Source organism: Cavia porcellus, unplaced genomic scaffold (assembly GCF_034190915.1).
Source record: "Cavia porcellus strain 051 isolate PalLab524CR breed Dunkin Hartley unplaced genomic scaffold, mCavPor4.1 scaffold_7, whole genome shotgun sequence".
NCBI lineage: Eukaryota > Metazoa > Chordata > Mammalia > Rodentia > Caviidae > Cavia > Cavia porcellus.
The window spans coordinates 9,017,022-9,044,706 of NW_026947490.1; the positions used below are offsets into that span (position 1 = coordinate 9,017,022).

General features: G+C 37.2%; 1 protein-coding gene across 5 annotated transcripts in view; it reads left to right on the forward strand.

Annotated features, from left to right (window-relative positions):
* The window catches only part of Grik1 (glutamate ionotropic receptor kainate type subunit 1), a 378,892-nt gene that overhangs the window by 310,451 nt on the left and 40,756 nt on the right, over positions 1–27,685 (forward strand). For all 5 annotated transcript variants that reach the window (XR_010048588.1, XM_063252525.1, XM_063252527.1 and 2 more), the window contains exons 8-11: positions 12,830–12,937; positions 21,849–21,962; positions 23,601–23,804; positions 24,384–24,607. Coding sequence is in view for 4 of the 5 variants with exons in the window: in XM_063252525.1 (XP_063108595.1) it covers positions 12,830–12,937; positions 21,849–21,962; positions 23,601–23,804; positions 24,384–24,607 (650 nt within the window). In the remaining variant the exon portion in view is untranslated. The remainder of the gene's footprint in view (positions 1–12,829; positions 12,938–21,848; positions 21,963–23,600; positions 23,805–24,383; positions 24,608–27,685) is intronic.

The following is a 27,685-nucleotide window of genomic DNA, read 5'->3' on the forward strand; positions in this document are numbered from 1 at the left end:
TTCATTCAGCAATATAAAGGCAATGTTTCATTGGCCTAGTGCTCTGTTAAGACTGTCAGAGGTATCCACTTTCAATCCCTGCATATCTTGATCTTCAGGAGGTGGCTCAGTCTCTGTCTGCCCCTAAAAATGAGACTGGTCATACTAACTATAGCTTACATTATTAGTTATCAGCTGTAAATTCTCAATAGCCAAATAAATATCAGAAAGGTTGTAGACTGATAGATAATGATAGATTTAATAAATAAATAGATGTAAGGTTACAGATAATAAATGACAAAAAGAGAGGGAGAGAGAAGAAGGAGAAGAAGAGAGAGAATGGTGACTGATAAAATACTTTAATCATCAGAGTGGGAACTTAATGGAAATCAGACTCAGGCTTGATAGCTGATTGATAGTTTATTGGGTTCAATTATTCGGCAATAATTGCAAGGTCTGTGAAGTTGAGCCCTATTTTAGTGATTCTTAGTGTTGTATGCAGACCATAAACTAAAGTGCCTGTAAAAGAACAAAAACACTCACATAAGTGCCCAATGTTTTTCACGCTCATTTAAATGTCTGAGCCACTGCATTAATACAATGGGTAATGCAGGAGGGCGGCTGGTTTTTCACTGAAGCAGCATTTAAAAAGACTGTGACTAGAGCAAAGATATGAGTTACAAGCAGGTATAAGTAATCACATATCTGTGAAGAGAATTAAGGAAACAAAGGAACTTGATTTTTATTAAGGTCACATTATCACAGTAGTTGGATGCTTTGAGGCACCGTCCTTTTGTAGTTTTACAGCTAAATGAAGACAGCACTCATTTTTTACAAGTAGATTTTGAGGTCAAGTAATTTAACCAGAGTCACACAGGTGATCAAAGCCAAGGAATAAACCAGAATCACTTGGTACCAATGTCAGATTCTCCCAGTGCTTTGTTCTCAGACTTGAAAACTTGGTAACAACTAACATTAGCTCCTGTTACGTGCAAAAATAATTTTTTACAGTGCCAAGTTTATAACTAAAATTTGTAGCAATATGTAAAGCTTTATAAGTCAACTATTTTTAGGTTTTTCAGTGTAATATGATATTTTGGTAAGGTCAATTTACTATTTCAGCAAATCCTTTTGTTTTTCCTGAAAGTTTCATATTTTTCACATAACTTTTTGAACCAGAGAATGACGCTGTCATATATTGCCACTTACTGTGCTTTATAAAGTCAAGGCAATACTTACATCTTAGAATAACTGAAAAGAAGATGTTTTAAATTAGATGGGGAAAAAAAGTGAAGGAAAGGAAGAGAATTTAGGGAATAGAGAAAGAAGTTTGGGCAGAAGACCTGTATGACTGGAGATAAAGGCTGTAAAACCTGCTTTACAGACTCATAATTAAATTTTAAGTCAGTAAAGGCAACCAATATTCTGGGTAAAAAGTTTATGAGCAGCGGCACACAAATACTTCAAAATGGAAAGCCTGACAAGTAATGCTCTCCCAGACTCCTTAATCCAGTGTCAGCACACAGACTGGGTTATCAAGGACTATGAAAAGCTAGTTAGCAGAAAAGCTAGATGTCTTTCAACCAAACTAGCATAAAGTGTGCAGACACATTTTCAAGGAATCTCCCCTTACTGTAAACCCTGAGAGCAATTAAACTACTGTGCATAAATTCCAGTTGCCTGGGACCCTAATGGCAAAGGCTAAACAAATAGGATTCTTTTGTTTCCACTGTGTCAATGATGTTTTCCAGACTGTGACATCAACTTCAGGATAGGCCACTCTGTGCTCGATCAAGCCAAGGTACTGAGCATTAGGAGAGGGGAAGCCAGTGTGGAAGCGTTTCATCTTCTTAACTAAACCCACAGATCTTAGAAGGGTAAATTTCAGCAGCTCAACCTTCAAATGTGCCATGGAGTGGGTGGAGTGTCAGGATTTTAGTGGAGACTCAGTTGTTTGGTTTTTTTTTTTTCACCTTTTATTTTCCAATTAAGAATGTTCTCTCTTCATGACTCATGCAAAGCCTATAGTTAAGAGGTGAAATGGGAAAAATTAACCCACATTCCTTCCCTGGTTTCCATGATGCTACCAATGGAAACGTAATGTGATGAAAGAGGAAGAAGATGAGGCAGGTCTGGTTCTGTTTCCTTCCCATGCATTTTACTAACTATGAAACCTCTATTGTCCTCTATGAATTAAAAGTAGTCCTACTTTCCTTGTTTGCAGTAAAGATCCAGGGACATAATACCTGCCAAGGTATGATTTTATAAAGTTATCCACATGACTACCATGCAAATGCAAAGCACCCCAAATATACTTAACTCCTTAGCAGTGGAACCATCTGGACACTAAACCTGCATCAAAGCATTAGAATAACAGTGATCCTCTCTAAGTTGGGAAAGGAGGCTGAATGTTGAGTTAGAGACAAAACTAGTCATTGTCCTATCAGGCAATAAAACCATATCCTTTGAGATCATCCTCTCTCCAGAAACGAATTACTTGCATCTATGTTGGACAAAAATCTATAAGTTAATGTGTAATGTTACAGTGTTGACCCTTAGCAACAGAAAATAGTAAAACAAATAAAAGTACAAGGCCCTGAAGAATTAAATCATTGTTAGATGAGCCTCTTAAAAAATGATCCCCTACAACTTTGAAAACACATAGTCATTCTTTTGTTTTATTTCCACATTTCAGATGATTTTCTCAGCAGCACCCTATGGTATCATACATAGCCTCCAGAGATTATTCATAGCACAAGAAGTCTGGTGCCATTGCGCTTGGGCCTGATTAATTTATATGAGGGCAGTAAAAGATGTTAATTAACTACATAAGCCTCTTTTGAGTATGGACAGCAATTTCAGAAGTACTGTTTTAAGAAACTAAAAAGACCAGAAAATTAAGTTCTACGAGAAAACTTCAAAAATCATTTCTAGTTGCATTTTCAAAAGCTTTTGTGTTTCCAGAAATATTTTTGTTTCATTTTGATATTTTTATTGGCTCTTTTATTCTAAGATGTATTCATTTCCTATCACTGCTTAAAATAAGTCACCTCAAACTTTGTGTCTTAACATGATGCAAATTTATTCTTATATATTTCTGAAGGTCTGAAGTCTGACGCAAGTCTTGTGGGGCCAAAATCAAGCTGTTGGCAAGACTAAATTCCTTCTGGAGGTTCTAATAAGAAATCAATTCCTTTGCTGTGCCCAGCTTTTGGAGATATACCATAGTCCTTGCTCTGTAAGCCATTTTCTCTATTGCCAAAGCCAATGAGGCAGTATCTTTCAGTGTTTCTGTGCTCTGTTTCTGTCATCATTATGTCTGAACCTTATATCTATCTAACTCCTCCATGCACCTCTTGTAAGGATATTTAGTATTCATTTGAGCACATCCACACAAGTTAGGATAATCATCCCATTTTAAATTTAATAACTTGATCACACTTGCAGTCTTTTTTGCCATCTTCTGTTTTACTGGGATTATTGGCATATGGGTTTTGGAAAAGGGAGGATATTATTTACTCTACCTCAAAAGTGTGAGAAACTAAATTCAAGAAGTCCATAGCACAGTATCTGTACATTTTCATGAGTTTATCTGTCTTTGAAGTATTCCACTTCTGGTAGATTTCCTGGACCACCAGAAAATTACTCTTCCCACTTATAAGTCTGGGATCCTGTGGACAACAGAACAAGTAAGGGACCAGTTTCCTGAGATGATTTCTTTGAACTTTCATTCTATTTTTGAACACTTGTTTATTGGTGTGTTTGCTGTACTCGGTGCAGTGACATTGATTCCCAGTAGTGATGATCTTACTGTATTTGTCAGGCTTCTCCAAAGACACAATAACAATGGGAGACTCTATATTTATGGTACAGAAATAATTCTCTGAATAATATTGCTTTAACTCCGATTACACCATGACTCATTCAAAGAAGAAATAAGTAACTAACACCATCTTTCCAGTAGACTCCGGGACTGTCACTCTGATAAAGGCTCAGTTCCCGACTGTAACTGACAGTAAAGCCTTGAGACAAACATGAGAGCACAGCAGAAGTCACACATGTGTGATGAGAATCTGTTAATAGTCTTTTGAACAGATGAGATAAAAAATAAATGACAAATTTTATGTCTTCCCTTTAAGATCAGACTAAATACTCTAAAACCAAGTGGCAAGTTAAATCTAAGAAAGCAAAAGTCATTTTAGATTAATGTAGTTTGGTGCAGAAAAGGATTCCAAAAGCTCAAAATACATGGTGTATTAATAAATCCATCAAACCTTTGCAAAATTTCGGCAATTATTTGCTTTTATTTGGATTCGTTATGTATACTATATCATTATAGGGCCAAATTCAATGTCGTTATATTTTATATTCATATTTTTGTCTTCACTATACTTTTTCATTATTTGGAACATATTTCTTCTTGTTGTAAAGAAAAGTATAGATCATCACTTTACTGACATGAATGTGTACAATATAAATCCTTAAAAGCACATAATACTTCCTATCTGTAACATGTAAAATTGCAAATACATTTGGGACATACATGCATGTATGATTACCAACATATATTATCATTTCTTACTGAGAAATTATTCACAATTACAAAAATTATCCATAAATTAACTTCATAAAAGTATAGCTCAAAATCTTAAACTTAACAAGAAACCTAGAAATTATATTTAAACTGATATTTCACAAAGCATAAATGCTGTTGATATCAAACTTCTTCAGAATTCTCACTCAATACAAGCATTATGTCATTTTACATATTCTCCATTTTAAAAAGTGTATGGCAGTGCTAGCCTATCTCGCCAGAAAACCAGTATAAGAAACTAGTCTGTTAATAAAGAAACAAAAACAATAAGTTAAAAGAAATGCTTTAAACATAACTCATAAAAATAAAACCAAGGGAAAGGCATGTAATTTTTAGTTTATTTTTAAAAGATAAATGTGGTCCAAAATGCTGTTTGTTTTATCAGTTTGGGTTTTTACATGAAAATGTTTCTGATATAACAATTTCTGTGATTGTTTTTCAAAAGTAATACATAAATTTTAGCTTATCTGTAGCATAAGAATGTTCATACAAACAAATACATTGGCCATAGAAGCAGAGATGCTGTAAGTTGAATGATTTGCTACCTGATTTATGAATACCTCTGAAAGTAAAAATACATCTCCTTCACCAAATGAGGAGGAAAAGGCTTCTCCCGTTTCCATACACAGGGCAATTCTAAAACCACAGCTGCAATTCTAAAACCACAGCCCCTTAGGAAGAGGACGAAGTCCTGGAATCCAGGAGTTCAGAATTCCAAGAGTAGTTTCACTTTCCAGTAGGACTGAGACAGTCTCTTACACAGATAGAAAAAAAGGCTGACAAACCAGATCTCCTGTCATTCCCTCCTTACAAAGAAGTAGGTAACCTCCGTCTACCCAATAGATCACCACAGCATGAGAACAAAACGCCAAATCCCCAGTCACTGAACCACCCCAGAGAACAACGCAGTAGTCAAGCAGATCATATTCACAGCCACATGGGGGATTGTCTGGACCATGTTCTGAGACTGGCCAAGCGGTCAAACGTCCACGAGTTCACGGTCCAAAGCAGGAAACGTATGACACATAAAGTGCTCCCTTGTCTTGGCAGTAATCCGAGGGACACAGATTCCTGCACCAAGTTACAGAGGAGGAAGAATGGCTCAAGCCATGAGTTAAACAAAATAGTTTTGAATTGACAAACTTGGCCAAAAATTAGAATCAAAATACATAATTAAAAGGAAAGAGGAGAGGAGAGCTAGGAAGGAAAAAGAAGGGAAAAAAAGAAAGTCAAGGAGGAGAGGACAGAAACCACAGAGACTGAGAATCAGAAAAAAGTAAACTCTAGTACACCTTGGAATTTGACCCAGAACTAGAGAAAAAAGAAAATACGCTTCTAAATTTAAGAAATCAAACGAAGTTGGCCCAGTGGTTGAGTATGCTTAGGCACCTGGGTAAGACGATCTCTAAAACAGTCAAAATACACAAAATGTTTGTGACTACTGTACGCATATATAAAGCGAGTGTCATAGACATATTTAACTCAGGGAACCTGCATGAAAATAAAACTCTTACCAAGAAAATCTGACAGAGCAGTGGTTCAAGAAGCCACCAAGAAAAAAAAAAAAAAAAACTGGTTAATGTTCCATAGGGCAATGAAATGATAATGTTGGTAGTTGTCTATTTGATTACAAATCATTTACATCTAGGAGAGACACATAACCTAAAAATTAGCATGTGATTTCACAAAATCTAAACTCTACACAATAGTAAATTGATTACATTTCACTGGAGAATCAAATCCCCCTCGAGTGAGTTTGTTGTACAATGGCCCATGCCATTTTTCTTTCTTTAGATTCAAATTCCGATGAATTTTACTGATACGTATAATAGTCACTTTTAGAAAGGGGTGTGTTCCTGTTTAACAAGGGAAGCACGACCTAATAAGCAAAGCTAATTTTTTGGTTTGCCGTCTAAGACCTCTAGTCACAGGGCAGTTAGAAATTTTATTTTCTAATATATAATTTTAAAAGTATAGTTTCTAACTTATAAAAAGGAAAAGTTACAAACTGTTGTGTCTGCTAAAACAGGACATTGATTCCTATTCTCAAATAAGAAGTCATTGTTTTTCTTAAGAAAAAAATGTATTCATTGTGCTACATGCGGACTGTTGTTTTGGGGAAACTTGTAGGAAAGTAGAATTTATGTTCCTTTACATATTTAAATTCCTTTCAGCAAACAATGAATAAATCCAATCATTTTAATTGATGTTAAAAGTTGTCTACTATAAAAATCTAAAGTTAGGTGCTAGACATTTGCTACCACAAACTAAAACACATATTTTTATTTGGACAGTAAATATCATCTTGAGAAAGAACATACAAATAAGACAGAATGATAAATGAAACCATATTTATTCTTTATGGATTCCTATTCTTCTGTTGGAAAGCATTTCTAAGAAGAAAATACAGACAAAATGCATACCATTTAATAGTTGCTATTAAGTAGTTGTATTTAAAGGCATCTCATACTATAAAAATCAAAACTATTTTCTAAAATAGGGACAATTGTTTAAATATTGTTTTCAGTTAAATATATTGTAATTGTGCCCTCTCCAAAACCATCTTCATAAGACAAGCAAATTATAATTATGAGTAATATAATTATGCATAATTATCTAAACTGTGTGTGTCTTAACTTTTCTCTAAAAAATGATTTCTTTATGGATCTCATTTATCATTTCCAGAAATTAGTCATCATAGATTCACCCTCATCAGTAGCGCAGTTGGTGATTAATAAATGCTTACTGACAAATTAGTTTGCAAAAAAAATTCAAGGAACATATATGAAGTGTGACTTACCGAAGAAGACATGAGTAACTGAGGCAATAAAAGAAACTTGACTTTGACGGTCAAAAGATACAGTTCAGTAAAGAACCAGTCAGAGAGGCATTGTAGATATGTGAAGGAAGAGTTATCAGTGCATGAAAGGAGAAATTTTTGCCACTTGGATGAGCAGAAAGGAAAGCAGGAATTACTCTGCACCAGTGACTGGAACCCTAAGTTCAAGAATAAAACCCACGCAATAGAATCTAGATAAAGGGACATAATATGCACACTCTGTGGAAGTGAAATTGGATTTCTAAACCAGGTTTTTAAAGACAAGGTTATGAGCTATAAACTACATCAAGAGATAAATACTACCAATTTCTGAACATTTTCAGAACCATTCTAGACAATGTACCAAATTGATTCACAACACGACTTTCATAAAGGAAAGTTGCCTTTAGGAAAAAACTGTCTAAAACTCTGATAGAGTTTAATAAAGACATCTACCTCCTTCTAAATGGATCAGAAAGAAGATTAGAACTGCACATTTTTTACAAATATGACAAAAAGACCTAAAAACTGATGCAATCCAAATCCCTAACATAGTAGCTACTTTCAGTGAACCAAAGTCTTACAAAATTATTCTCAAGTCTGAGGCATCTGCTATAACTCCAACTCAATATTTTGTTTTGCAGCTCTCATTTAACCCATCAATCTATAACTCAGCTTTTGGCTTACAAAATCAGGAGAAAACTGAGTGCCAAAAGTAAAATTAGACTGTGATGAGGAAAAACATAAAGAGTCTGCAAAGCCAGGAGGTACTGAAATGTATTTAAGAAGATACTTCCTAATGGTTATTTATGATTGTTCTCAGCCTATACCAGAGACTTGACTGCCATATCTCAGCCAGTGTAGCAAGAGTTGTTACTTTTGAACATAAAAACATGCCATCTCATTTTTAAAAGCCAGTGATACTGTTTGATGTTATAATCTCATGGCAATAAACTCTGGAGACCAAGTCTTAGGATCAAAAGAATCAATTCTATTTATGTGCTACAGTATTGAACAACTCTCACCCAGTTTTTCTATTTAGACTGTTCAGATAAAGTTGGAGAGTTTTCCTATCTGTGTCTCACTTCCTGGCTTTAATGTGACATACTTGCCAAGTGATAAATTCTACTTTGGTTGCAGGATGTCCATTCTATTTATATGGTAACCAGAAAATGTATGGGCTCAACATGTTGGTTGAGACTCAGAAACTCTGTCCATGTTTCTGTAGAACTATTTCCACTGATATTTACTTGTGTGCAGGTGAGGGGGACAGGAAGATGAAGAACTTGGGCTGCTCTTTTGTTCACATGTAGTAAGATATGATTCCATAAATTTTGTTCTATGAAAATTACACCTTAACTAGCCCATTGCTCATGGTCTCAGCTTTCTCCAAGCTATTCTCCTTAATTCTGCTAAAATATAAGGCATAGCTAGGCATGACAGCATTGTACATAAAACACTCCAGTAATTCCCAAATGTCTACAGACCAATGTCCAAGCAAACTGGCATGAATCATAACACCTTTATGAAAAATGCACCGCTGCCCTACCAAACTCATTTCTCATCATTCTGTACCTTGTATTAATGAGCCATGGAAAGTTATAATTTATTTTTTAGCTTGTACTTTTACCCAGGCCGTGAATCTTTGCTTGGCTAATTCTTATCCTCTAGCATCTGAGGCATTCTTGCCTTCAGACATTTTTGCTGGCTCTTTTTCCCTCTGAAATTAGGATAAGTGGTTTTATTCCATGCTTTTTCATTCAACATTCTGTGCAAATCTTTTTTCCTTGCACTTACGGTATCTGTAATTATAGATGAATGTGCATGTTCCTGCTGCAAATTGCTAGATGTTATAGTTCCAGCAGAGTCCCTGTAACACAGAAAAGATGCTCAAATGTTTCCCAAATGAATTAATACTGGAAAAAATAAAGGAAAAACAACAACAAAAGGAACCAAATTCTCTTCTCCCCAGACACATAGCAATATGTTTTGTGTAAAACCCTGTGGATAAACATTTTATATAGCCCAGCTTATAGATTATAGTTGCTCAACAGATGACTTTGAACTACATCAAACTTCCTTATGGTGTCCCTTCTACTTTTGTACGATTCTAATCTGATTCACAAATTTAATTTATTATAACACTCCTTTACATCTTAAAGTAGGGCAAATGACTCAACCAAGGCTATACAATTTGAAAGTGGCTTAAAGACTAAATTTCTTGACTCCCAAGCAAAGACATTTGTAGATAAGATTTTAACTGAGGAATTGTAGGTTAAAAGAGAGAAAGAATTGAAGAAAGACAGAAAAGTACAATATTCTATTTAGAAAATGTTGTGTTGAAGCAAATTCAAATCAGATAAAAGTAAACTGTCTAAGTCCTGCATCATTTTGTTGAACACTAGAGAGAATGGCATTTAATAAAAAGTCAGGTCTTACTGTTGAGATTCCAAACCACGTGAGGACACAAGGAATTCCAAACTGAAAAATACAGTATTTACTTATTATAAGTACACAGACTCCAAGGGAAATCATAAGGCAAGCTAGTCAGAATGGAAACTGCTTGGAAGGGGAGAAATGTGACCCTGGACCAGAGTAGCAAATGCTGACGAGCAAATGCTGCACGTACAGTGTTGAAAGAGGACCAGGAGTTAGGAAGGCTGCAGGAGGCTGCAGGAAGTGGTGAACACACAGAGGCCTGGACGCCAGGCCCGCTTCAGTGAGAACTGTGTGTAGGAAGAGCGCTCCAAAACTCGGGTGAGGTAAAAGCCTCAGAGAAATACTTCAAGAGAATATATAAACCCATACAGGGCTGGGGATTTATCTCAGTGGCTCAGTCACTTGCCTGGTAAGCATGAGGTTGTAAGTTTGATCCCTTGTAGCAAAATAAACAAGCAAATAAGTAAATAAATACAAAGAGATTCATTCTGAGAAATTGATTCAAATCCTCCCAGAGGCTGAGAAGTCCCAGGATTTGCCATGTGCAAACGGGAGACCCAGGACAGCTGATGGAATGGTTCTAGTTCAGATCCCAAAGCCTGAGAACCAGAAGCCCATAGTGTAAATCCCAGTTTGAGGGCAGATGTTCGATGTTTCTGCTCCAACAGTGCAGTCATGAACGGTCTGATTCTCCCTTCTTCTGCACTTTTGTTTTATTCATGTCCCTTGTGGACTAAGTGATGCCCGCTTACATTGGGAAGGAAAATATTTTACTCAGTCTACCAATTTCCCTGCTGGTTCCTTCTGCAAGTACTCTCACAGGTACAGCCTATATATATATTTAATTAGGTATCTTGGCCCTGTCAGGTGCACATTAAACTGACCATCGCAACCACCAATGTTAAGCCAAGGTAACACTAATTTGTAGATGTCATGAATCCTTTATATACTCTAGAGGCTGAGGAAGATCTCATGAATATGAAAATTATATTTTGGGACAATTAATCTGATAAAGTGATTAAATACAATAGAAATTACTAAAGAATGCTAAGTGAGTCCTGAGCTGTAGGTAATAAAACCCAAACTGAAGAATTATGTACGTGGAGAAGGAAAGAAACAGTTGCAAAAACAATAACTGTTAAAATTTCATATAATTTCAACATGCTAATATTTGTGCTAGCACCGTTTAGTCCTTATGAAAGCTCGCATGGGTCACACTGCGCAGTCTGAGATATCTGTGCTCCAGGTTAAGTGACCTGCTTGAGGTCACACTTCAGAGATTCAAACAGTCTTGTGGGAAACTCATGTCCTTTCTGCCGCACTGCTCTGCTTTCTGATCAAATGAGTAATTACACTCAAAAGGCGCCAGGATGTAAACAACTACAAGTACATATAGTTTCATTCTTAGACATTTCACATTTTTTACATGTCTGGTGAATTTGGTGAAACTAGGAGGAGAAAAACAGATACATGTATACAAAGATCTGAGTTCTCTGTATCTCCATTTAGAAGTGAAACTCAAACAGTGTGCACAAAAATCACCGAAGAATTGAAATGCAAGACTCAGGGGTCAAATTTTTATTTAATGAAGGCAACAAAAATGTAAAATGTGAGTCTGTAGAAGCCAGACAACAGTGAGTTTGATTTCCTAAAACGATGCTACAGGCAGAATACTATCTCCCTTAAAAGCCATCTACATTCTAATCCCTGAATTTATAAATGTTACCATATATGGCAAAAAAGACTTTGCATTTTGAATATATCATCCTGGATTATGCATACGGGCTCTAAGAGAGTCCTGGAGAAGAGGAGGATTTCACACACATAAGAGGACAATCTAATGTGATCACAAAGGCAGAGAATGGAGTGGTGTAGCCATGACACGGAGAGCTGGCCATCACTGGAAACAGGGAGAGATGAAGGCAGGAATATGCTGTAAACTCTCTGGAGAGATCATAGCTATGTCAACCCTTGGATCTGCCCCAGAATTGTAGGGTGATAAATTTCTCTCGATTTGAGCACCAAGTCTGTGAAAATTTGCTACAGCAACCATAAGCCCTGATGCCAACTGGTGGTAAATGGTCATAAACAGAGGAACACTTCAATAATATATCGCTGGTCTACAAGGTGATTGAAATACATATTCCTGAATTAAAAATAAGACTTATTATAATGAGGGATGCATCACCAAGAATGATGGGATAAGTGTGTTTGAAGCAAGGGGGGCTTTTGTGAGGAGAACTAATGACAATGCGGTTTTTTTTTTTTTTTTTTGCTCTATTTTTTTATTTTAAACATTCACTGTATGTTTGGGTCACACCTCGTCTCTTTTAATAGAAAATGAAGGGTTGGAGTTGACCTTGCAAACAGACTATGACAACTCCTTGGACCCTGGGTACCCCGTGTGCAGGGTGCAGACTATGACAACTCCCTGGACCCTGGGTACCCGTGTGCAGGGTGCAGACTATGACAACTCCCTGGACCCTGGGTACCCGTGTGCAGGGTGCAGACTATGACAACTCCCTGGACCCTGGGTACCCCGTGTGCAGGGTGCAGACTATGACAACTCCCTGGACCCTGGGTACCCGTGTGCAGGGTGCAGACTATGACAACTCCCTGGACCCTGGGTACCCCGTGTGCAGGGTGCAGACTATGACAACTCCCTGGACCCTGGGTACCCGTGTGCAGGGTGCAGACTATGACAACTCCCTGGACCCTGGGTACCCCGTGTGCAGGGTGTTTTGCAGCAATTCTCTTCATCCTGCCCATTTAGGTTGCTGCTGTAACAGGTCTGACTGCTGTTAAGATGTTAACACTGACAAAATAAATGAATGCTAATAAAACGGTGACGTGTCCTGCTTTCCAGCCACTGAAGCTGAGCAGTGGTTTATGATGGAGCTGAATAATTGGACACCGTGATGAATTTGAGGTGTTACAGTTTTGATGGCCTTTAGATTATGATGATTGTTAAGCGGTAATGCCACATCTCTTCTCCTCAGGCTCGGTGGGATGGCCTGACTGGGCGTATCATCTTTAATAAGACGGATGGCTTGAGGAAGGATTTTGATCTGGACATTATTAGTCTCAAAGAAGAAGGAACTGAAAAGGTAACTTCCTTGATAATAAGTACATTAATTCTTTCATTAAGTAAAGACTATAACTCAAGCTGGGTGAGGAAATGCATTCCTATAATTTCAGCACTAAGACACCGAGGCAGAAGGACTGTAAAGTTTGGGCCTAATAGCTAATGATTTAGTCAACTGGGGTACAATTCAGTGCAAATGTCCTGGGTCCAAGTCCCAGTGCTACAAAAAGTAAAGAATAAAAATATAAAAGCACGGCTGAGACAGTTTAGTTAAATTGTACAGACAAGTTGGGGAGAGGTAACGTTGTTTTTTTCAGTATTTTCATTTATTTTAAATTTTCTAGGTTCTTCTACCTTATCTGCAGATAGAAGTTGACGTGCTACATTCCTAAGCTACATGTGCTAATAGAAATGTTAGCTAACGTTTATCAGTGCTTGATTTATGTTGGAAGTGTGCATTCATAGATGCCTATATTATCTATTGTGGATGTCGTCAGGCCCATTTCTCATAATTTTTAAGAAATAGAGTCTAGGCTTGTCATAGAATAGCATCCAAAGGTTACTAAGAAATCAAGTTTAACTTCATTCTGAGATTGGCAGCAAAGTGGCTTCCTGAAGCAAATTAACTCTGCATCCTTAATTTTAGGTCAATAGCTAAAATATTCAACTAAGTTTAATGTTGGATTCTCACTCTAGTATTATTTTAGTGGTAATTCCCTATTTCAAAGTTTAAATTTTTATTGTAGTTTCTATCCTGAGTAACACAATTGTAAATGATAAAAGAAAAAGATAGTTCCACCTCCTCAGGAGGCTGAGGCAAGAGGACTTTAAGTTCCAGGCCAGCGTGGACAGCACAGGAAGACCCAGACTCAGAAAACAAACAAACAAAAAAGGGAATTTGACTTCTCTGTAGGTTTTATGCCAACTTCAGTATTCATAGTACAAACTGAAATTAACACATATCATTTTATGTCTTACCTGTAGTCTTAAGGAACAAATGATTCTGAAGTCACCAAAACAATCCTCTGATCAACACAACTCTATAACAAGTTTTTCTAAGGTATTGAACAAGACAGTCTTCCTAACATAAAACGTGACTTTGGAACCGATCAACGTCTTCCTTACTTTGGAGTAGTTAGTTTTTGTTTGTTTGTTTTTATGAAACCAAGGTTTTCATAGCCTTTGTTAACTAGGACAATTTTCTATCTTTTTTTTCTCTTTGAGATCCTAACTACCCTGTCCCTTCAAATATCATTAATTAAAACAAAGGTTAATTAAGTTGAGTGCAGTAAAAGGTTACCACTGGTATTGAAATATTTGAGGAAAATAATCCTAAACACCAATAATAATTCTAAATAGTAATAATAATTCTTGCACCTTTAAGAGTGCACAGTATACAGGCAGTTTTCTCAATTCAAAAACGCTGCACTTCCTTCTTCCTCTCTCCCTGTCCCCACCCCCTGGCTTCTTCTTAAATCTGCAGCAAACCTTTGGTGTTTTAACAAAGAACAAGGCATCCACCTGGTCTCCACAATGGCTGTGGGATTCGGGCTGGAGCCAGCCAAAGAAAAGAATACTTATTATGGTCTAAAAGCCTGTAATTTATTTTTAAAGAAAATGTCTGCTTCTTTAGGAATGCTCCTTTCTTTTTAGAGTACAGCGCTGAAGGAGAAGAAAAGCTCTTAAGGAAACCTCTTTTTGGCCCAGACAGGAGATAACATAGAAGGAGATATTATTACGTTTTTCACAGCTATTTGTACTTTGCCAATATTAAACACACTCTATGGGTTTTTTCCATCAAAGGCAAAATCTAATGAGATGAAAGTGTTTTCTGTTTGTTTCTTATCTCTTCATTGTTTGTAATAAGTTTTCTTTCTTCAGGTGACTTGGGCTTCATTCTTGAGAATGTTGATTGGGTCCTGGGGCATTGGGGGAAGCCAACACACCTCTCTCAGGAGCAAAGAGAGGACATGTCCAGTCTTTCCTTGCTAGCCTCCCTCAGAGATCACAGGGGAAATTATCAGAAAAAAACACACATTTTTTATTTGCTCTCAAGTTTCTGCTGCCTGAAAATTTGTAATTAAAGAGTAAATCATCATGCAACATCATCCTCTTCCAGTTTAGAAGTGTGTGTGTGTGTGTGTGTGTGTGTGTGTGTGCATGTATGTTTGTGTGTGTGTGTTTCACTGTGGGTGTGAACTGACCCACTCAATGCTTCAGCAGCTCTTTTGAAGAAATGATTAAGATATTTTAATGCACCCCATCTATTTACTGTGCCAACTGGTTGGCTTTAAAATATAAAAAATTTTTAGGTCACTTTTTTGGTGTATGAAAGGAAACATGAAATTTTAAGTCTTACCACCAACTCATTTCTACTCCACTCACACTGTGAACCATTTATTTATTGTACCAACTGGTTGGCCTTATAATGAATTAAGGTGCAAAATTCAAGACAACAGCTATAGAATATAACCCTTTGCATTCACACAGGGTGTACTTTTTGGGTTCGAGAGTCTATCTTCATTGACTGATATTTTTATTTTTCCCTCTGAACACTGAGTCTGCTGATAAAGGTAACTAAGAGCTTGTCTTGAGTGTGGAAAGTTTGTCTTCTGATGACCCTGCCAGGACACCTAAGGATGGGGGGGGATGAGAATAACCATGACAAAATCCTCCACCATTCCAGTTTTCCATACCAGAACCCTCCAATTGCAGCTTTCGATTGATATTCTCTATAAAGGAACAGCACAGGTGATTAAACATTTTCTCTACCTATTCTGTCAATTCAAAACAGATGTGCAATGGGTTCAATAGTGATGGATTAGGTAATAACAGATTAAATATTTCTCCCTGATTATTTTTATTTCTCCCAGGCAGGATCAGTCACTAAACAGGTAACTGCAGCAGAAGCAGACATGTGCTGTTTATATTGTTTCTCAAAATACTTCTCAAACATTTCCCCCAAGGATCATGAAAACAGCTATAGGTTTGATCCATCAGACAGAAAGTCTCAAACCGTGGACGACGAGGACACCTCAAATGTCACCATCACAAAATATGAGCTGTTCTCAGAAATGCCCCTTTCTTAGGAGCTGTCTCTTTTCCAAATTACCTTTTTCAGATCGTATTACACTGCAACTTATCTTAGAATTACAGTTTCTGTAGGAGCAAAACATTAGGAACTTTGGAAGGAAAATGAGATTATCTTGTAAATTATAACACCCACTGTTTTGTAGTTTACTATATAGCGGCACCATATTGCCAATGCATGTGCGTAGATTTATGCAAACAAATGTCAGACATTAACAGCATTTAGGTTGGGAAAATATCTCAGAGATAGGCTAGCATTACACTGCCTTCCATTTTTTCTCCTCCCTCTCCCTTTTCTCCCTCTCTCATCTTCTGTGTTTCCTTCCATCTCTGTCTCTTTTCTCCCCTCCCCCTGTAAAGTCCGTGGACTGATGGATGGTCCTTAAATTTCTTTAGGCTGTTCAGCTTCAACAGTTTGTCAGGTTCACTTTCATCTTATCAAGTGAGTCACAAAAAGTGTAAATAGTTTTTTCCTATACCCTGAAGGCTGGTCTCCCTCTTGGCAGTACTCAGTAGATTCATAGATGAGCTCTTTTTATATTGTAAAAAACATGAGTTTAATAATCTTCCTTGCTACTGAAGCACACAGAAAGTGGGCTAATTTTCTCACTGCTAGTAAACAGAGGACCCTAACTGGAACCCAGAAAGCAGTTAATTACACTCATCCAGATTGAGACTCTGAGGAGTTTGTGTAATGTTGAATTAATTCAAATAAATAATGTAGAAAAGGAACTTCATGCACTGTGATTTCACACAAGGAAGGGGAAATACTCTCCATTTACCTTTAAGCTATAAACATCCCAGAATGTAATTTCCTAGTCTTGCCTGTTTACATTTTTGTGCCACTTCCTTCCTGACTTTGTATCACTGACCACACTGTACAGTGTCTGAGCTCACGTGTGCTGTTTTGTGGTATGATCGTTCACCAAAACCACAGTAACCTGGGTTCTACAGCATGCTGGTGTGCTGGTCAGCTTTCCCTTGGCTGGGACACATGCTTAAAGGAGGAGAAGTTTAGTTCAGCTCATGATTTCATGTGTATCAGTCCATGGTTAGCTGGATCCAAGTCAAAAAGATCATGATGTGGCAGAGCAAAGCTTCTTAATTCATAGTCATCAAGAATCAAATTAGGGCCTGGGGATTTAGCTCAGTGGCATAAGCACCTGCCTTGCAAGCACGTGGTCATGAGTTCAATCCCCGATAGCAATAAAAAAAAAAAAAAAAGAACCAAAGCAGGGGAATAACACCAGAAAGGAAGGGACCAGGTAGCAGATAAACTATCCTAGGTCATGCCTTCGTGACCCACCTAGACATACCCAGAATTGTGTTTTGCTAATCCCCAGGGAAATTCCCAAAGCAAAAACGATGATAGTTAAACTTATTGATTAGGGACTCATTTAGACTTAAAAAACATGTCACATCTTACCAAGGATACACCATCTTTAAAAAGAAGAATTCACCCTCATTATGTTTAAATTCCAAAAGCTCTTCTCAATTGCATTCCTCATTTTAAAAACAACAGAATAGCTCACTTGAAATTCTTTGCAAAAGAGGGCGATGGCAATCTTTACAAACCCCTGGCCAAAATATACATTATGATGCTTCAGGATGAAGAATATGTACACACATTTATTTTTATTTCCCCTGGATACTTGATTATCCCACTCCTTAATTTTGTATTTTGTGTTGATGTGCACTCCTGTTATATTTGGAAAACAGATCCTCCTGAGTCTTTAAATGCCCTTTGTTGCGTGGAATTCTAGAAGTGTACTAAATGTCCTGTGGGCATTCATTTTCAAATCTACACTCAGTTATGTGGAGTAACAAATGGCAGCTCTCTCCCGCCAGCTGATGCAGAGTGAAAGGAGGCAGGCTGGGCCGGTTAGTCTTTGAGGTTTTCCCATACACAATTGATCCACCTGCACTACTCCTCACCAGAAAATTACTACTGTCTGTTTTCTCTATTCAGTTTGAAAATTGGGATTCTGCTTCCTAGGGGCACAACCTCTCAGCACCTCCAACAAAACCCAAATGCCAGTGTCTGAGCATCTGGTTCACTCTGCTGGTCTCGGCAGCACACATTTATCAGGGCTCTTGCTGCTTCAGAGAGAAGAGAGAGGGAACTGATCATTTGATGACAACCTGGTCATTTATTTCAGTTAATAAGGAAAGCCAGTGGACTACTTACATTTGAAACACACACACACACACACATTCTCTTTGCTTTTTCTAATTAAAATATTGAAAAACAGAAAGCGGAGATCATTCAAATTGCACATGTGTCCAGTACATAGGCTGTACATTTTGTGACATTCTTTCCATTTACATTTAAATGTTCTTCTGCTACACAGATAGTAGGGGGAAAGTGTCTCTTTTTTCTCATTTTATGGAGGGAAGTTTGCACCACTGGGACTCTGAGACTTAGTTGATTGAAAAGGCAGCATCAGTGTCATCTTAACTTCTGTGCTTTTACTGGGGAGAGTAAAAGAAATAGAAGCCAGACGTCATGCTGTGGCTTATGTTTGTCTACAATTTCAAGCTTTATTTTAGAAAGGAATGCTATTGCAGGACCAATTCAACAGTGCCATTTTCGAATACGGAAACTATCTCCAAAATAGTTCTTTTAAACACACACACGAATGACATTAATGAAAAAGAGTTAAAGAGAACACATCCTATTACTTGAGCAAAGTGGCTGAAAACAGTTATGTTCTTCAATTTTCAATACTTACTTAATTAAAAACTAAGTTATATTCTCCTCAGGGCCCAAGTCAAGTTTTAATTAGAATTATACCAAGAGCTACATGTACACAGTGTCTTCATGAAGTTGCAAGTGGGTCATTCACAACCTAAAGCATAGCTTTGAGACAAAAAAAAAAAAATCTAAGAGACAAATATATTTAGCCTGAGTTGTCTTTCCTAGGAGCAAGACCACCCTGCCAGAAAAAAAAAGTGGTAAAGGGGATGAACGTAGAGAAGAGAGAGCAAAATAGATTGCCTTGTTTCTTGGGTTTAAGACTAGCCAAAGAAACTGAAGATTCTGCAATTAAAAGACTGATTATGCACATTTTAAAGGACAGACATTACATGATGCTCTGGATGTCTTGAAGGTTATTAAAGTACTGACCTACCTACCTTGCAATCCCCTGCTTCTGCTACCTTCTTAGACAGTATCACAATAGTTTGAAATAAATACTCCTAAACCGCCAACCGCCTCAACCTGCATTCATTTCTTCAATCAACTAAACCCATTTGAAAGTAGAAAAAGGAAGTTGAAATAGTTTATGTTAAATGTGAAAATCCTGGAAACTTCCTCTAAGCATTTATATCCCTAAAAGAGATGTTTATGCCAAATGAATTTCCATCTTCTAAGTTTAGGCACTAAAGCAAATATTAAAGGGGTAAATATCTCACATGTAATATTTTGTTTATATATCAGAAAAGGCCTATTTTTCCCCTTTTACTGCTGAGAAGATTGAGGCACAGAGGTTAATTAATTTATCCAAGTTCGCAAAGCTGATTTGTCACAAAATCTGTCTGCAAAGCTCATTCTTTTTCCAGCCAAAGAAATGTCTTTCCACTGAGGGAATACACTTAGGGATCACACACAGACCAGCCTACCCAAAGAGTTTTCCAGATGTCAGTGTTCTCAATATGGCGATACTTTTCATAGCTCCTTTACCTTACAAATTCTAAATTTAAACATACTAACAATTCCAATTCTTTTACAACAGGCAAGATTAAAGAAATTACTTAAACAATCCTTTAGATGTTCTTTACTGTTAATATTAACAAGGTCCCAAGACTTTCACATATATCATCTCAACTGAATTTCTCAATCTTCTTACAAAGAGTGTTATAGTTAGAGAAGAAAAGCTCAGAGAGTTTAGCTTCATGTCCAACATCGTGGGGTAACTTCCTGATTGTTTTTACCTGATTCTCAAGTGACTTGCATTCCATTTCATAAGACTGCCTGTAAAAACCTACCGGACTCAGACAAATTGCTCAGTTTCCTGAAGTTTTTGTCCCAGGCTCCTCCCTATAGAGTTAAACAAACCCATACACAGTTTTACTATCCCCTGTTTGAAGTGCTCAGGCAAGAAGTGTTTAGGATTGTGAAAATTTTATTTTGGAGGGAAGAGAATTTGAAATATTTGCATGTACATAAAGATAATTTATGATGAAACCTAAATCTTAACACAAACCTTGTATGCTTCACATACATCTTATGTCTTACTCGTTTTCTTCATTGCTGGGACAGAAAAATCAACAATCACAACTTAAAGGAGGGAAGGTTTACTGTGACTTAGAGTTTTTAGAGGATTTAGTCCACAGTTGGTGGCTCCAAGGCAGGAAGAGCATGGTAGAAAAGTCTGATCAAGGAAAGCGGTTTGTGTCATGACAGCCAGGAAGCAGAGACGGAGCAGTCACAAAGAGAGATGAAGTCTATTGTGTCCTGGCCCTAGTGACACATTTCTTCCAACCATAGCACATTCAACTATGCATTCCTCAGTGGATTAACCCTCTCATGAGTGTAGTGTCCACATGATCCAATCACCTTTCAAAGCCTCTACCCTGAAGCCATGAACTTTCGGGGATTTTACATCTAAGCATAACAGAACATACGCATTGCCTGCAGGTAATCTCATACAATATCTAATACACTTGTATTTTGATTCAACATATCCTATGAGACTCGGTGTGGCATTTCCACCTGTAGCATCATCACATGTGTACTCAAAAAGTTTTGGAGTTCGGAGCATTGCAGATTTTGAGTGTTCAGATTAGGGATCCTTAACCAACCTTTCCATGGAGTTTTAATAACCAAGAAATAACTAAGTTGCTGGAGAAAACAGCAAGTTACTATTTTTTAAAAGAGCAATGGGCTTCACTGAATGCTATGATTAGTTCTGTAATAGAAAATCAGTGAGTAATAAAAGTGAGTGTCCTATTTCAGGAGTCCACATGCATGTAGGCACATAAGACAAGTGGACAAATAATAACAACAGAGGGTTCTGGCCCATATGACAGAGGTATGAACAAAATCCTATGGGTCGCACCAAAGGTACCGATTTTACGACATTGCCTGCTCTGTGAAGACAGAGTCAGCATTTGGTCACCTTCTAAACCACACTTTTCTCCCACTGATTTTCCCTTCCCAGTGTCCAGTGTCTCTGCCATCCACCATGCTTCCTCCATCCTGTACTTCATAACGTTTGGAAAGGAGAGAAAGTGGAGGGAAAGGGAAACTAAAACGAAGATGTGCTGCGTACAAATACCAGCTCCCGGGTGGATTATGATCATTATGTACTGCACGCATGTACTAATCGAATAATAGAAAACAGGTTCAAGGCACTGGTGTTACTGGTTTGGTAGTATCGTGTTTGCATAATTAGGATGCAAGCTGCAGGACAGTAATTTTTGTTTAATAATACACTGTTGTACTTCCAGTGGGTAGAACAACTTGGTACAAAACTAGATGCTCAAAAAATAAATAAATAAAAAATAAAAAACTAGATGCTCCACAAATATATACTGGAAGAAAACTCTGCAAGTCATTTTAAAATTCTTAATTTTTTTTAATTTAAAGAAAAATAATGAGGATAGTAAATTATAACTGAAAACAGCCTCCCCCGACTCCCATCTTGAATTGCTCTTATTCTGTCTAGTCTAATATAGTCAGCCTTTGTTCCATTGCTTCACTTTTCCACATTTAGAGATGTGAAGTCCTGGTATCTAAGATTCCAAGCTCTCCTGCCCCTTCCTGGTGTAGGAGGCGCCTCTCGTTAACATAACTGCAATCACAGACAGTCATCAGCCTCTAACGTATGTGTTCTGTGTAGATCGGGATTTGGAACTCCAACAGTGGGCTTAACATGACGGATGGCCACAAAGAAAAGACCAACAATATCACCGACTCACTGGCCAACCGAACACTCATTGTCACCACTATTCTGGTAAGTTGCCTTCTAGAAGTCAGCGAATACAATTTAGACTCCTATGCGAGAGCCAAAAGAAAGTTTCAACTGTCTTTTTTATGCTTGTAGTTCTGTCTGAGAATGTCTACTTTTAACTGGGTCACGTATTGTTGTATATTCTTTCTTCCAACCTTTAGTTGACGATTCCTCCCTTCAGTGCATACTCAGCCCTGCTATTCCTCCCTGTCAACCCCCATCTAGCTCTTCTTTCTTGCTCTCTGACTGCTGCTCATTTGGTCTAATCAAGAGAGTCTAGCCACAGACCAGGGAAATGGAGAGAGGCAAGAGGATTTCTCCCCCTGACTCTTTCCTACTATCAACCAGTGTTTTCTGTCAGAACCTCTGTTTTACACAACCACAGCTCCTACCCAGTCCACCAGCCTACATCCTGGGTCCAACTGCAGTGTGCTCCAGGGGCACTCTGCTGCTTGTGCCTCAGTTCTGGGGTTTCCTGGCTTCCTGATTCAATGAGTCTCTGTCAATACCCTGTCTCTATCTCGTCCCAATTTTCCTTGGCTCTCTTTGTGTGTAACACCTGCTCTGGGAGCTATCCTTCGAAGAGGCTGCTTCCTCTTGGAACCCTGATCCTACGTCAGTCCAGTCACTGTGCACCAATAATTGCTCATTCTCATCCTTTTCTCTTCCTGAGAGAGTAGGCTAGAGTTTTCCTCTCTAACTCATCCTTTGCACTATGGCCTGCCTTGTTTTATTTAGTGCAGAATATTACTTATTTTTGAAATAGTTGTGAAAATTATCTTCTAAGTAAAAACTACTTTTTTATTCTAGTCACTATTTTCACTGTCATCAACTTATACTAATACAGTTTTCTATTGTATTTGTACAATTGAACTATCAGTTTACTTAATGATGAACCTAAACACACAGGATATGTTAACAGCATAATAATGATTATAATTTGTGTAGCAAAAATGAACTTTCATTTAGTCAGGTAGGAAATAATAAATTTATAGATAAGTGGGTCAAAAGAAAGATTCTTATTCAAAAGAGGGGATTTATTAAACAAGCCTATAAGCAAAAAATGAGCAAATTTGAGATGGGAGTGACCTATATGGCTAGCTAAAACAGAAACTAAAGGATATAATATTGAGGGGGAAAATACATGAAGAAATGAGGACATTTAAAACAGGGAGTTTGAAAAACCAGATGCATTTGGAGATTTTGACGTTTTCCTTTGTAAGTAGATGAGGCTGTTATGGCACAACAGAGAGGAATGGTGGAGAGCAGGCCAGGTGTGGGCACAGCTGGGGTCAAGCATCTGGGCTTCCATTGCCCTTGGAGCCTTTCCGTTTTTCTCAGATCAAAAATTTAAACGTGACTGTGAATCAGTCACACCATTCACTCACAGCACCCCTCCCAGCAGTACAAGAAGAATCTCCCATCCAAAGAAGCAGGAGAAAAAGAAAATGTACGTGAAAAGCTCTATATTTGCACAGGGGAAGGGAAGGGCAAGATTAGCAAAGCATGAAATTTGTAACTGAGTTCCGTGTTCTCCACTCCTAAGAACCATCTTCAAATATGTCATAATTTCAGGCTGTTGCTGAGCTAATCCTTCCATTCACACTAATGAAGTTTCCTTGTTTGGTTTGTTTCATTTAGGAAGAGCCCTATGTGATGTACCGAAAATCAGATAAACCCCTGTATGGAAACGACAGATTTGAAGGATATTGCCTGGATCTGTTGAAAGAACTGTCAAATATTCTAGGTTTCCTTTACGATGTTAAACTAGTCCCAGATGGCAAATATGGAGCCCAGAATGACAAAGGAGAGTGGAATGGGATGGTTAAAGAGCTCATAGATCATGTAAGCAAAAGCACATTTTCTATGTCTAGAAAAAAATGTTCAATGAGAGGAAATAAAATAAAAAAATGATTGAATCAGTGTCAAAAGAAATGTTTCTTTATTTAAGATTGTTTACTTGGAAAGGAAGATAAGGCTAAAAGTTGAGAATAAAAATTTAGGAATCCATTCTTTATACCAAAGTATAGGCCTGAATGATGCTTAAATTAGATTTTAAAAGTTCTAAGATTTTAGGCTCAGAACAAAATGTTGTCTTGCCAACCAGGATTATGACTAAGTTACTCATTTCTTCCATTTCTCATATGTATTTTATAAAGACATCTCTCTGCAGTTTCTTCCATTTTATTTCTGGGTGATTGTGTGTGTGAATTTGTACCTTCTTGTTTCTCTTTGCTGGTAAATGCTATTTCATGCTCATGCCTGTGTAAATTACCTGTTTTGAATATTAAAGCCAATCATCATAGAAGCATCTTGCATAAAAAGTATTTGGAGTAGAAAATAGGGACCAGGTGTACCCAGAAAGTCTAGATGGTGAAAGTCTAGAGAAGCGAGATAATGAAGCTGACAACTTTGCTTTTACAGAGGGCTGACCTGGCAGTGGCCCCCCTGACCATCACTTATGTGCGGGAGAAAGTGATTGACTTCTCCAAGCCCTTTATGACTTTGGGCATCAGCATCCTTTACCGGAAGCCCAATGGGACCAACCCAGGTGTCTTTTCCTTCCTCAACCCTCTGTCTCCGGATATTTGGATGTATGTCCTCTTAGCCTGCTTGGGAGTCAGCTGTGTTCTCTTTGTCATTGCAAGGTAAGTTTGAAAACTACTGGATTTACTACAATGGGTCTATGTCAGCTTCACTTTACAGATAGACAAAAATAAAACTAAGACACACTTTTAGTTTTGTTTAGTGTTTTATTCTCTCTAGGTTTCTATGTAAAAGCCACTCTATAAATGGATACCTTCTAATTTTTCATAAAGATACTTCTTAGATGAGGACAAACAAATAATGTTTTATATTATTTCAATTATTTTAACAACATAAAGTGGTTATTAACCTATTTCCCCTGAGTTATAGTATAATAAAGGCAGTGATCACTAATATATCTAAAATGTTTCAATAAGAAAAAGAAAATTATGTTGGGATATATGGCTTTTGAAAGACTTGGATAAAAAAAGCAGCAAAAAGTTAGCTAGGAATTATTACTGCTAGTAAGAAAAACTAGAATAAAAATATTGTTAAATCTATGGAAGAAAAATACTTTGGAAATTCAGTGAAATTTATTTTAAAATTTTTAATGAAATAAGAGAATGCTGAAATTACAGAGAAACATAGCATGAAATCTGTATGTTTCCATTAAGTTGATTGGGTTTGTTTTATTTTATGAGATTGTATTCTGAGTTTAACCACTTTGCTTTATTCAGATCCTTAAAGGATTCTTATACCTTTTAAGTAGATAATATTTTCTAAACACAGTGATGCTGAGTTGTGTTTGGTTTTTCTTTATCTTTTATTGTTATATTTTTGCAATACAGATAGTGATGTTCACTGGGAGCATTTGCACATACATATAACATATCTTTATCATTTCCATACCTGAATTTAAAATATCTATTCTCTTTCTGTTGGCTGAAATGATTAACCACATTTCAAAAAATTGGTTTTTTCATGTCACCTACTTAATTTCAATCTTTTTCACCTTTCAACAAAATTCAATGAACTTTTTCCCTAATAAATTTTTGTTTTCCCTCCAGGAAGTTCTAAAAGAAGTATTTCTCCCTGCTAACTCTTTATCATTGTACACTGTCCAGTTTTGCTTAATGTCAGGTAATTCTTTTCCTGGCGTAATTATAAAGAAAACTCAAGCAATAGCCTGGATTGGAAAGGCCTAAGAGACCCATAGGCAGACTTATTCATACTGAACAGAGAGGTGCAATCACATGCGGCATTCATCATTCAACATGAAGTCAAACTTTTGAAGTTATCTACACCTGGTAAAATGTGCCATTGCAAAACCCCAGGTTGTACATGTTTAAATAGTGATCAAAGCTCTCTTTTTATATGCCTTTCCTCAGAAAATATAATGTTGACGATATATATGATGATATTATCCTTTAATATTTAATTCTCTGAATCAGTGATTCTCAGCTAGGACATACTGTACCTCCCAAGGGGCAGTGGGTAACATCTGAAAATATTATTTTAGTTATCACAACTTGAGTGAAGAGTGCTCTCCATATCAAATGAACAGAATCCATTCTGTTCTGATATATATCCTGTAGTATAGAACAATGTTTCCCCCATCACACACAACAAAGGATTATCAATTCCAAAATATCAGTACCCCCAAGGCTGAGAAACCATGCTCAAAACAAAGAAAATCTTGCTTTGGAAATCAAATTGCAAGAAGTTGTTTACCTCGGGAGATGTGGTTCCCATGGAAAGTTAATGTGGCTTCCAATGAATAAATGGCCACTGTTAGGGGAAGGTATCTCCAAAGATGAATAAGGAGTCTTACGTTGACTCGTTGCATTCCTCTGTCCTGGGACTCACCTCTGTTGAATTAGATTAGGCCTCGTTGAGCAATCTAAGAAGCACAGGGTAACAGGAAAATGCTTCTCTATCCCCAGCCTAGGCCTGCTCTAGGCAGTGATGCTGGGTAGAACACTGTTGATTAGTGAATATACGACATATTATAACAGAGTTGACCAAAGCTAATGAGAGAAAAAAGACAAGTCAGTAACATCCAGAAGTCCTCAAAAACTCATAGGCTGACTGCATTCTTTAACATTTGACACCATCTGGGACTGAAGTCATCTTATTTTTGTCATTAGAAACTACCAGAATAGTGTAACATTCAGTAGTTTCCCCCTATTTATTTCTCAGTTCCTTTATAATCTCCTGGTGATAAAGACCTCTCTACTGCTCTCACACATTCTCTTTCTTTTATGGTAGCAGTAACCCCCAGCTCACAATGCCATCCATTCTATGTCCCTACTTGCTGACAGTATCATTTATAAACCAGCCCTTCCCTATTTAGCTTATTCTCCATGACTCCTCTAGCACTGTCTTTCTCTTGCTCTGAAATTTAGAAAAAGAAGAGTGATATACTGCAAACACCACGATGGTAAAATACGGCAAGTACTGTACAAAAATATAGAAAATAATTCCCTGTAGTGCGTAAGTACACTGTTAGGGAGACTGAACTCACTTCATGTTTTCTATGCGTTTGAGTCTATCCTTGTTTCTACTTGATAAAACCACAGAAGACACTTTAGAGAAAATTCCCCAAAACAAAATCCTAATTGAATAGGATACCAGCTCACCTTTAGTTCCCATTATCACAGTTTGATACTATGAACTCAACCACTCTGCGTAAGCTAGGGTGTAAAATCATTCTGGTTACTATCCTAATGGTTTGCATTCAAAGTCAGCGAAGTAAAGCTGAAAAACAGTTAATCTCCTAATCATCTTTAGCTCTACAAAAGCTTTTGAATCTTTGTTGTGAAGACATCCTTTTATGTTCTTTTAAAAGAGAAAAAAATAAAGCCCATAACTGCATTTAAACTAAGGCCCTCACAAGATAGATGCTTAAAATCATTTGCTGAGCTGAATTGAATTTATAAAGCTGCAGAAATGACTGGAACAAGTGAAGGAAAATATTTCATTCCACTCCAACTCAATGAGACCTTATTTCAAAATAAAAAAGGCAATCTGAGGTTTATAGCTTAGTGAGGGTTCTGGGATTAATTTCCAGTACCACAAAAATTAGTTACTATGATTTATGGCAAATATTCATATCTGTATTCCTTTCTTATAGTTGACATTTTTTCTTTTTTGAAAAATATTTAACCTTAAGGAATTATATCCATGATGAATATACAATT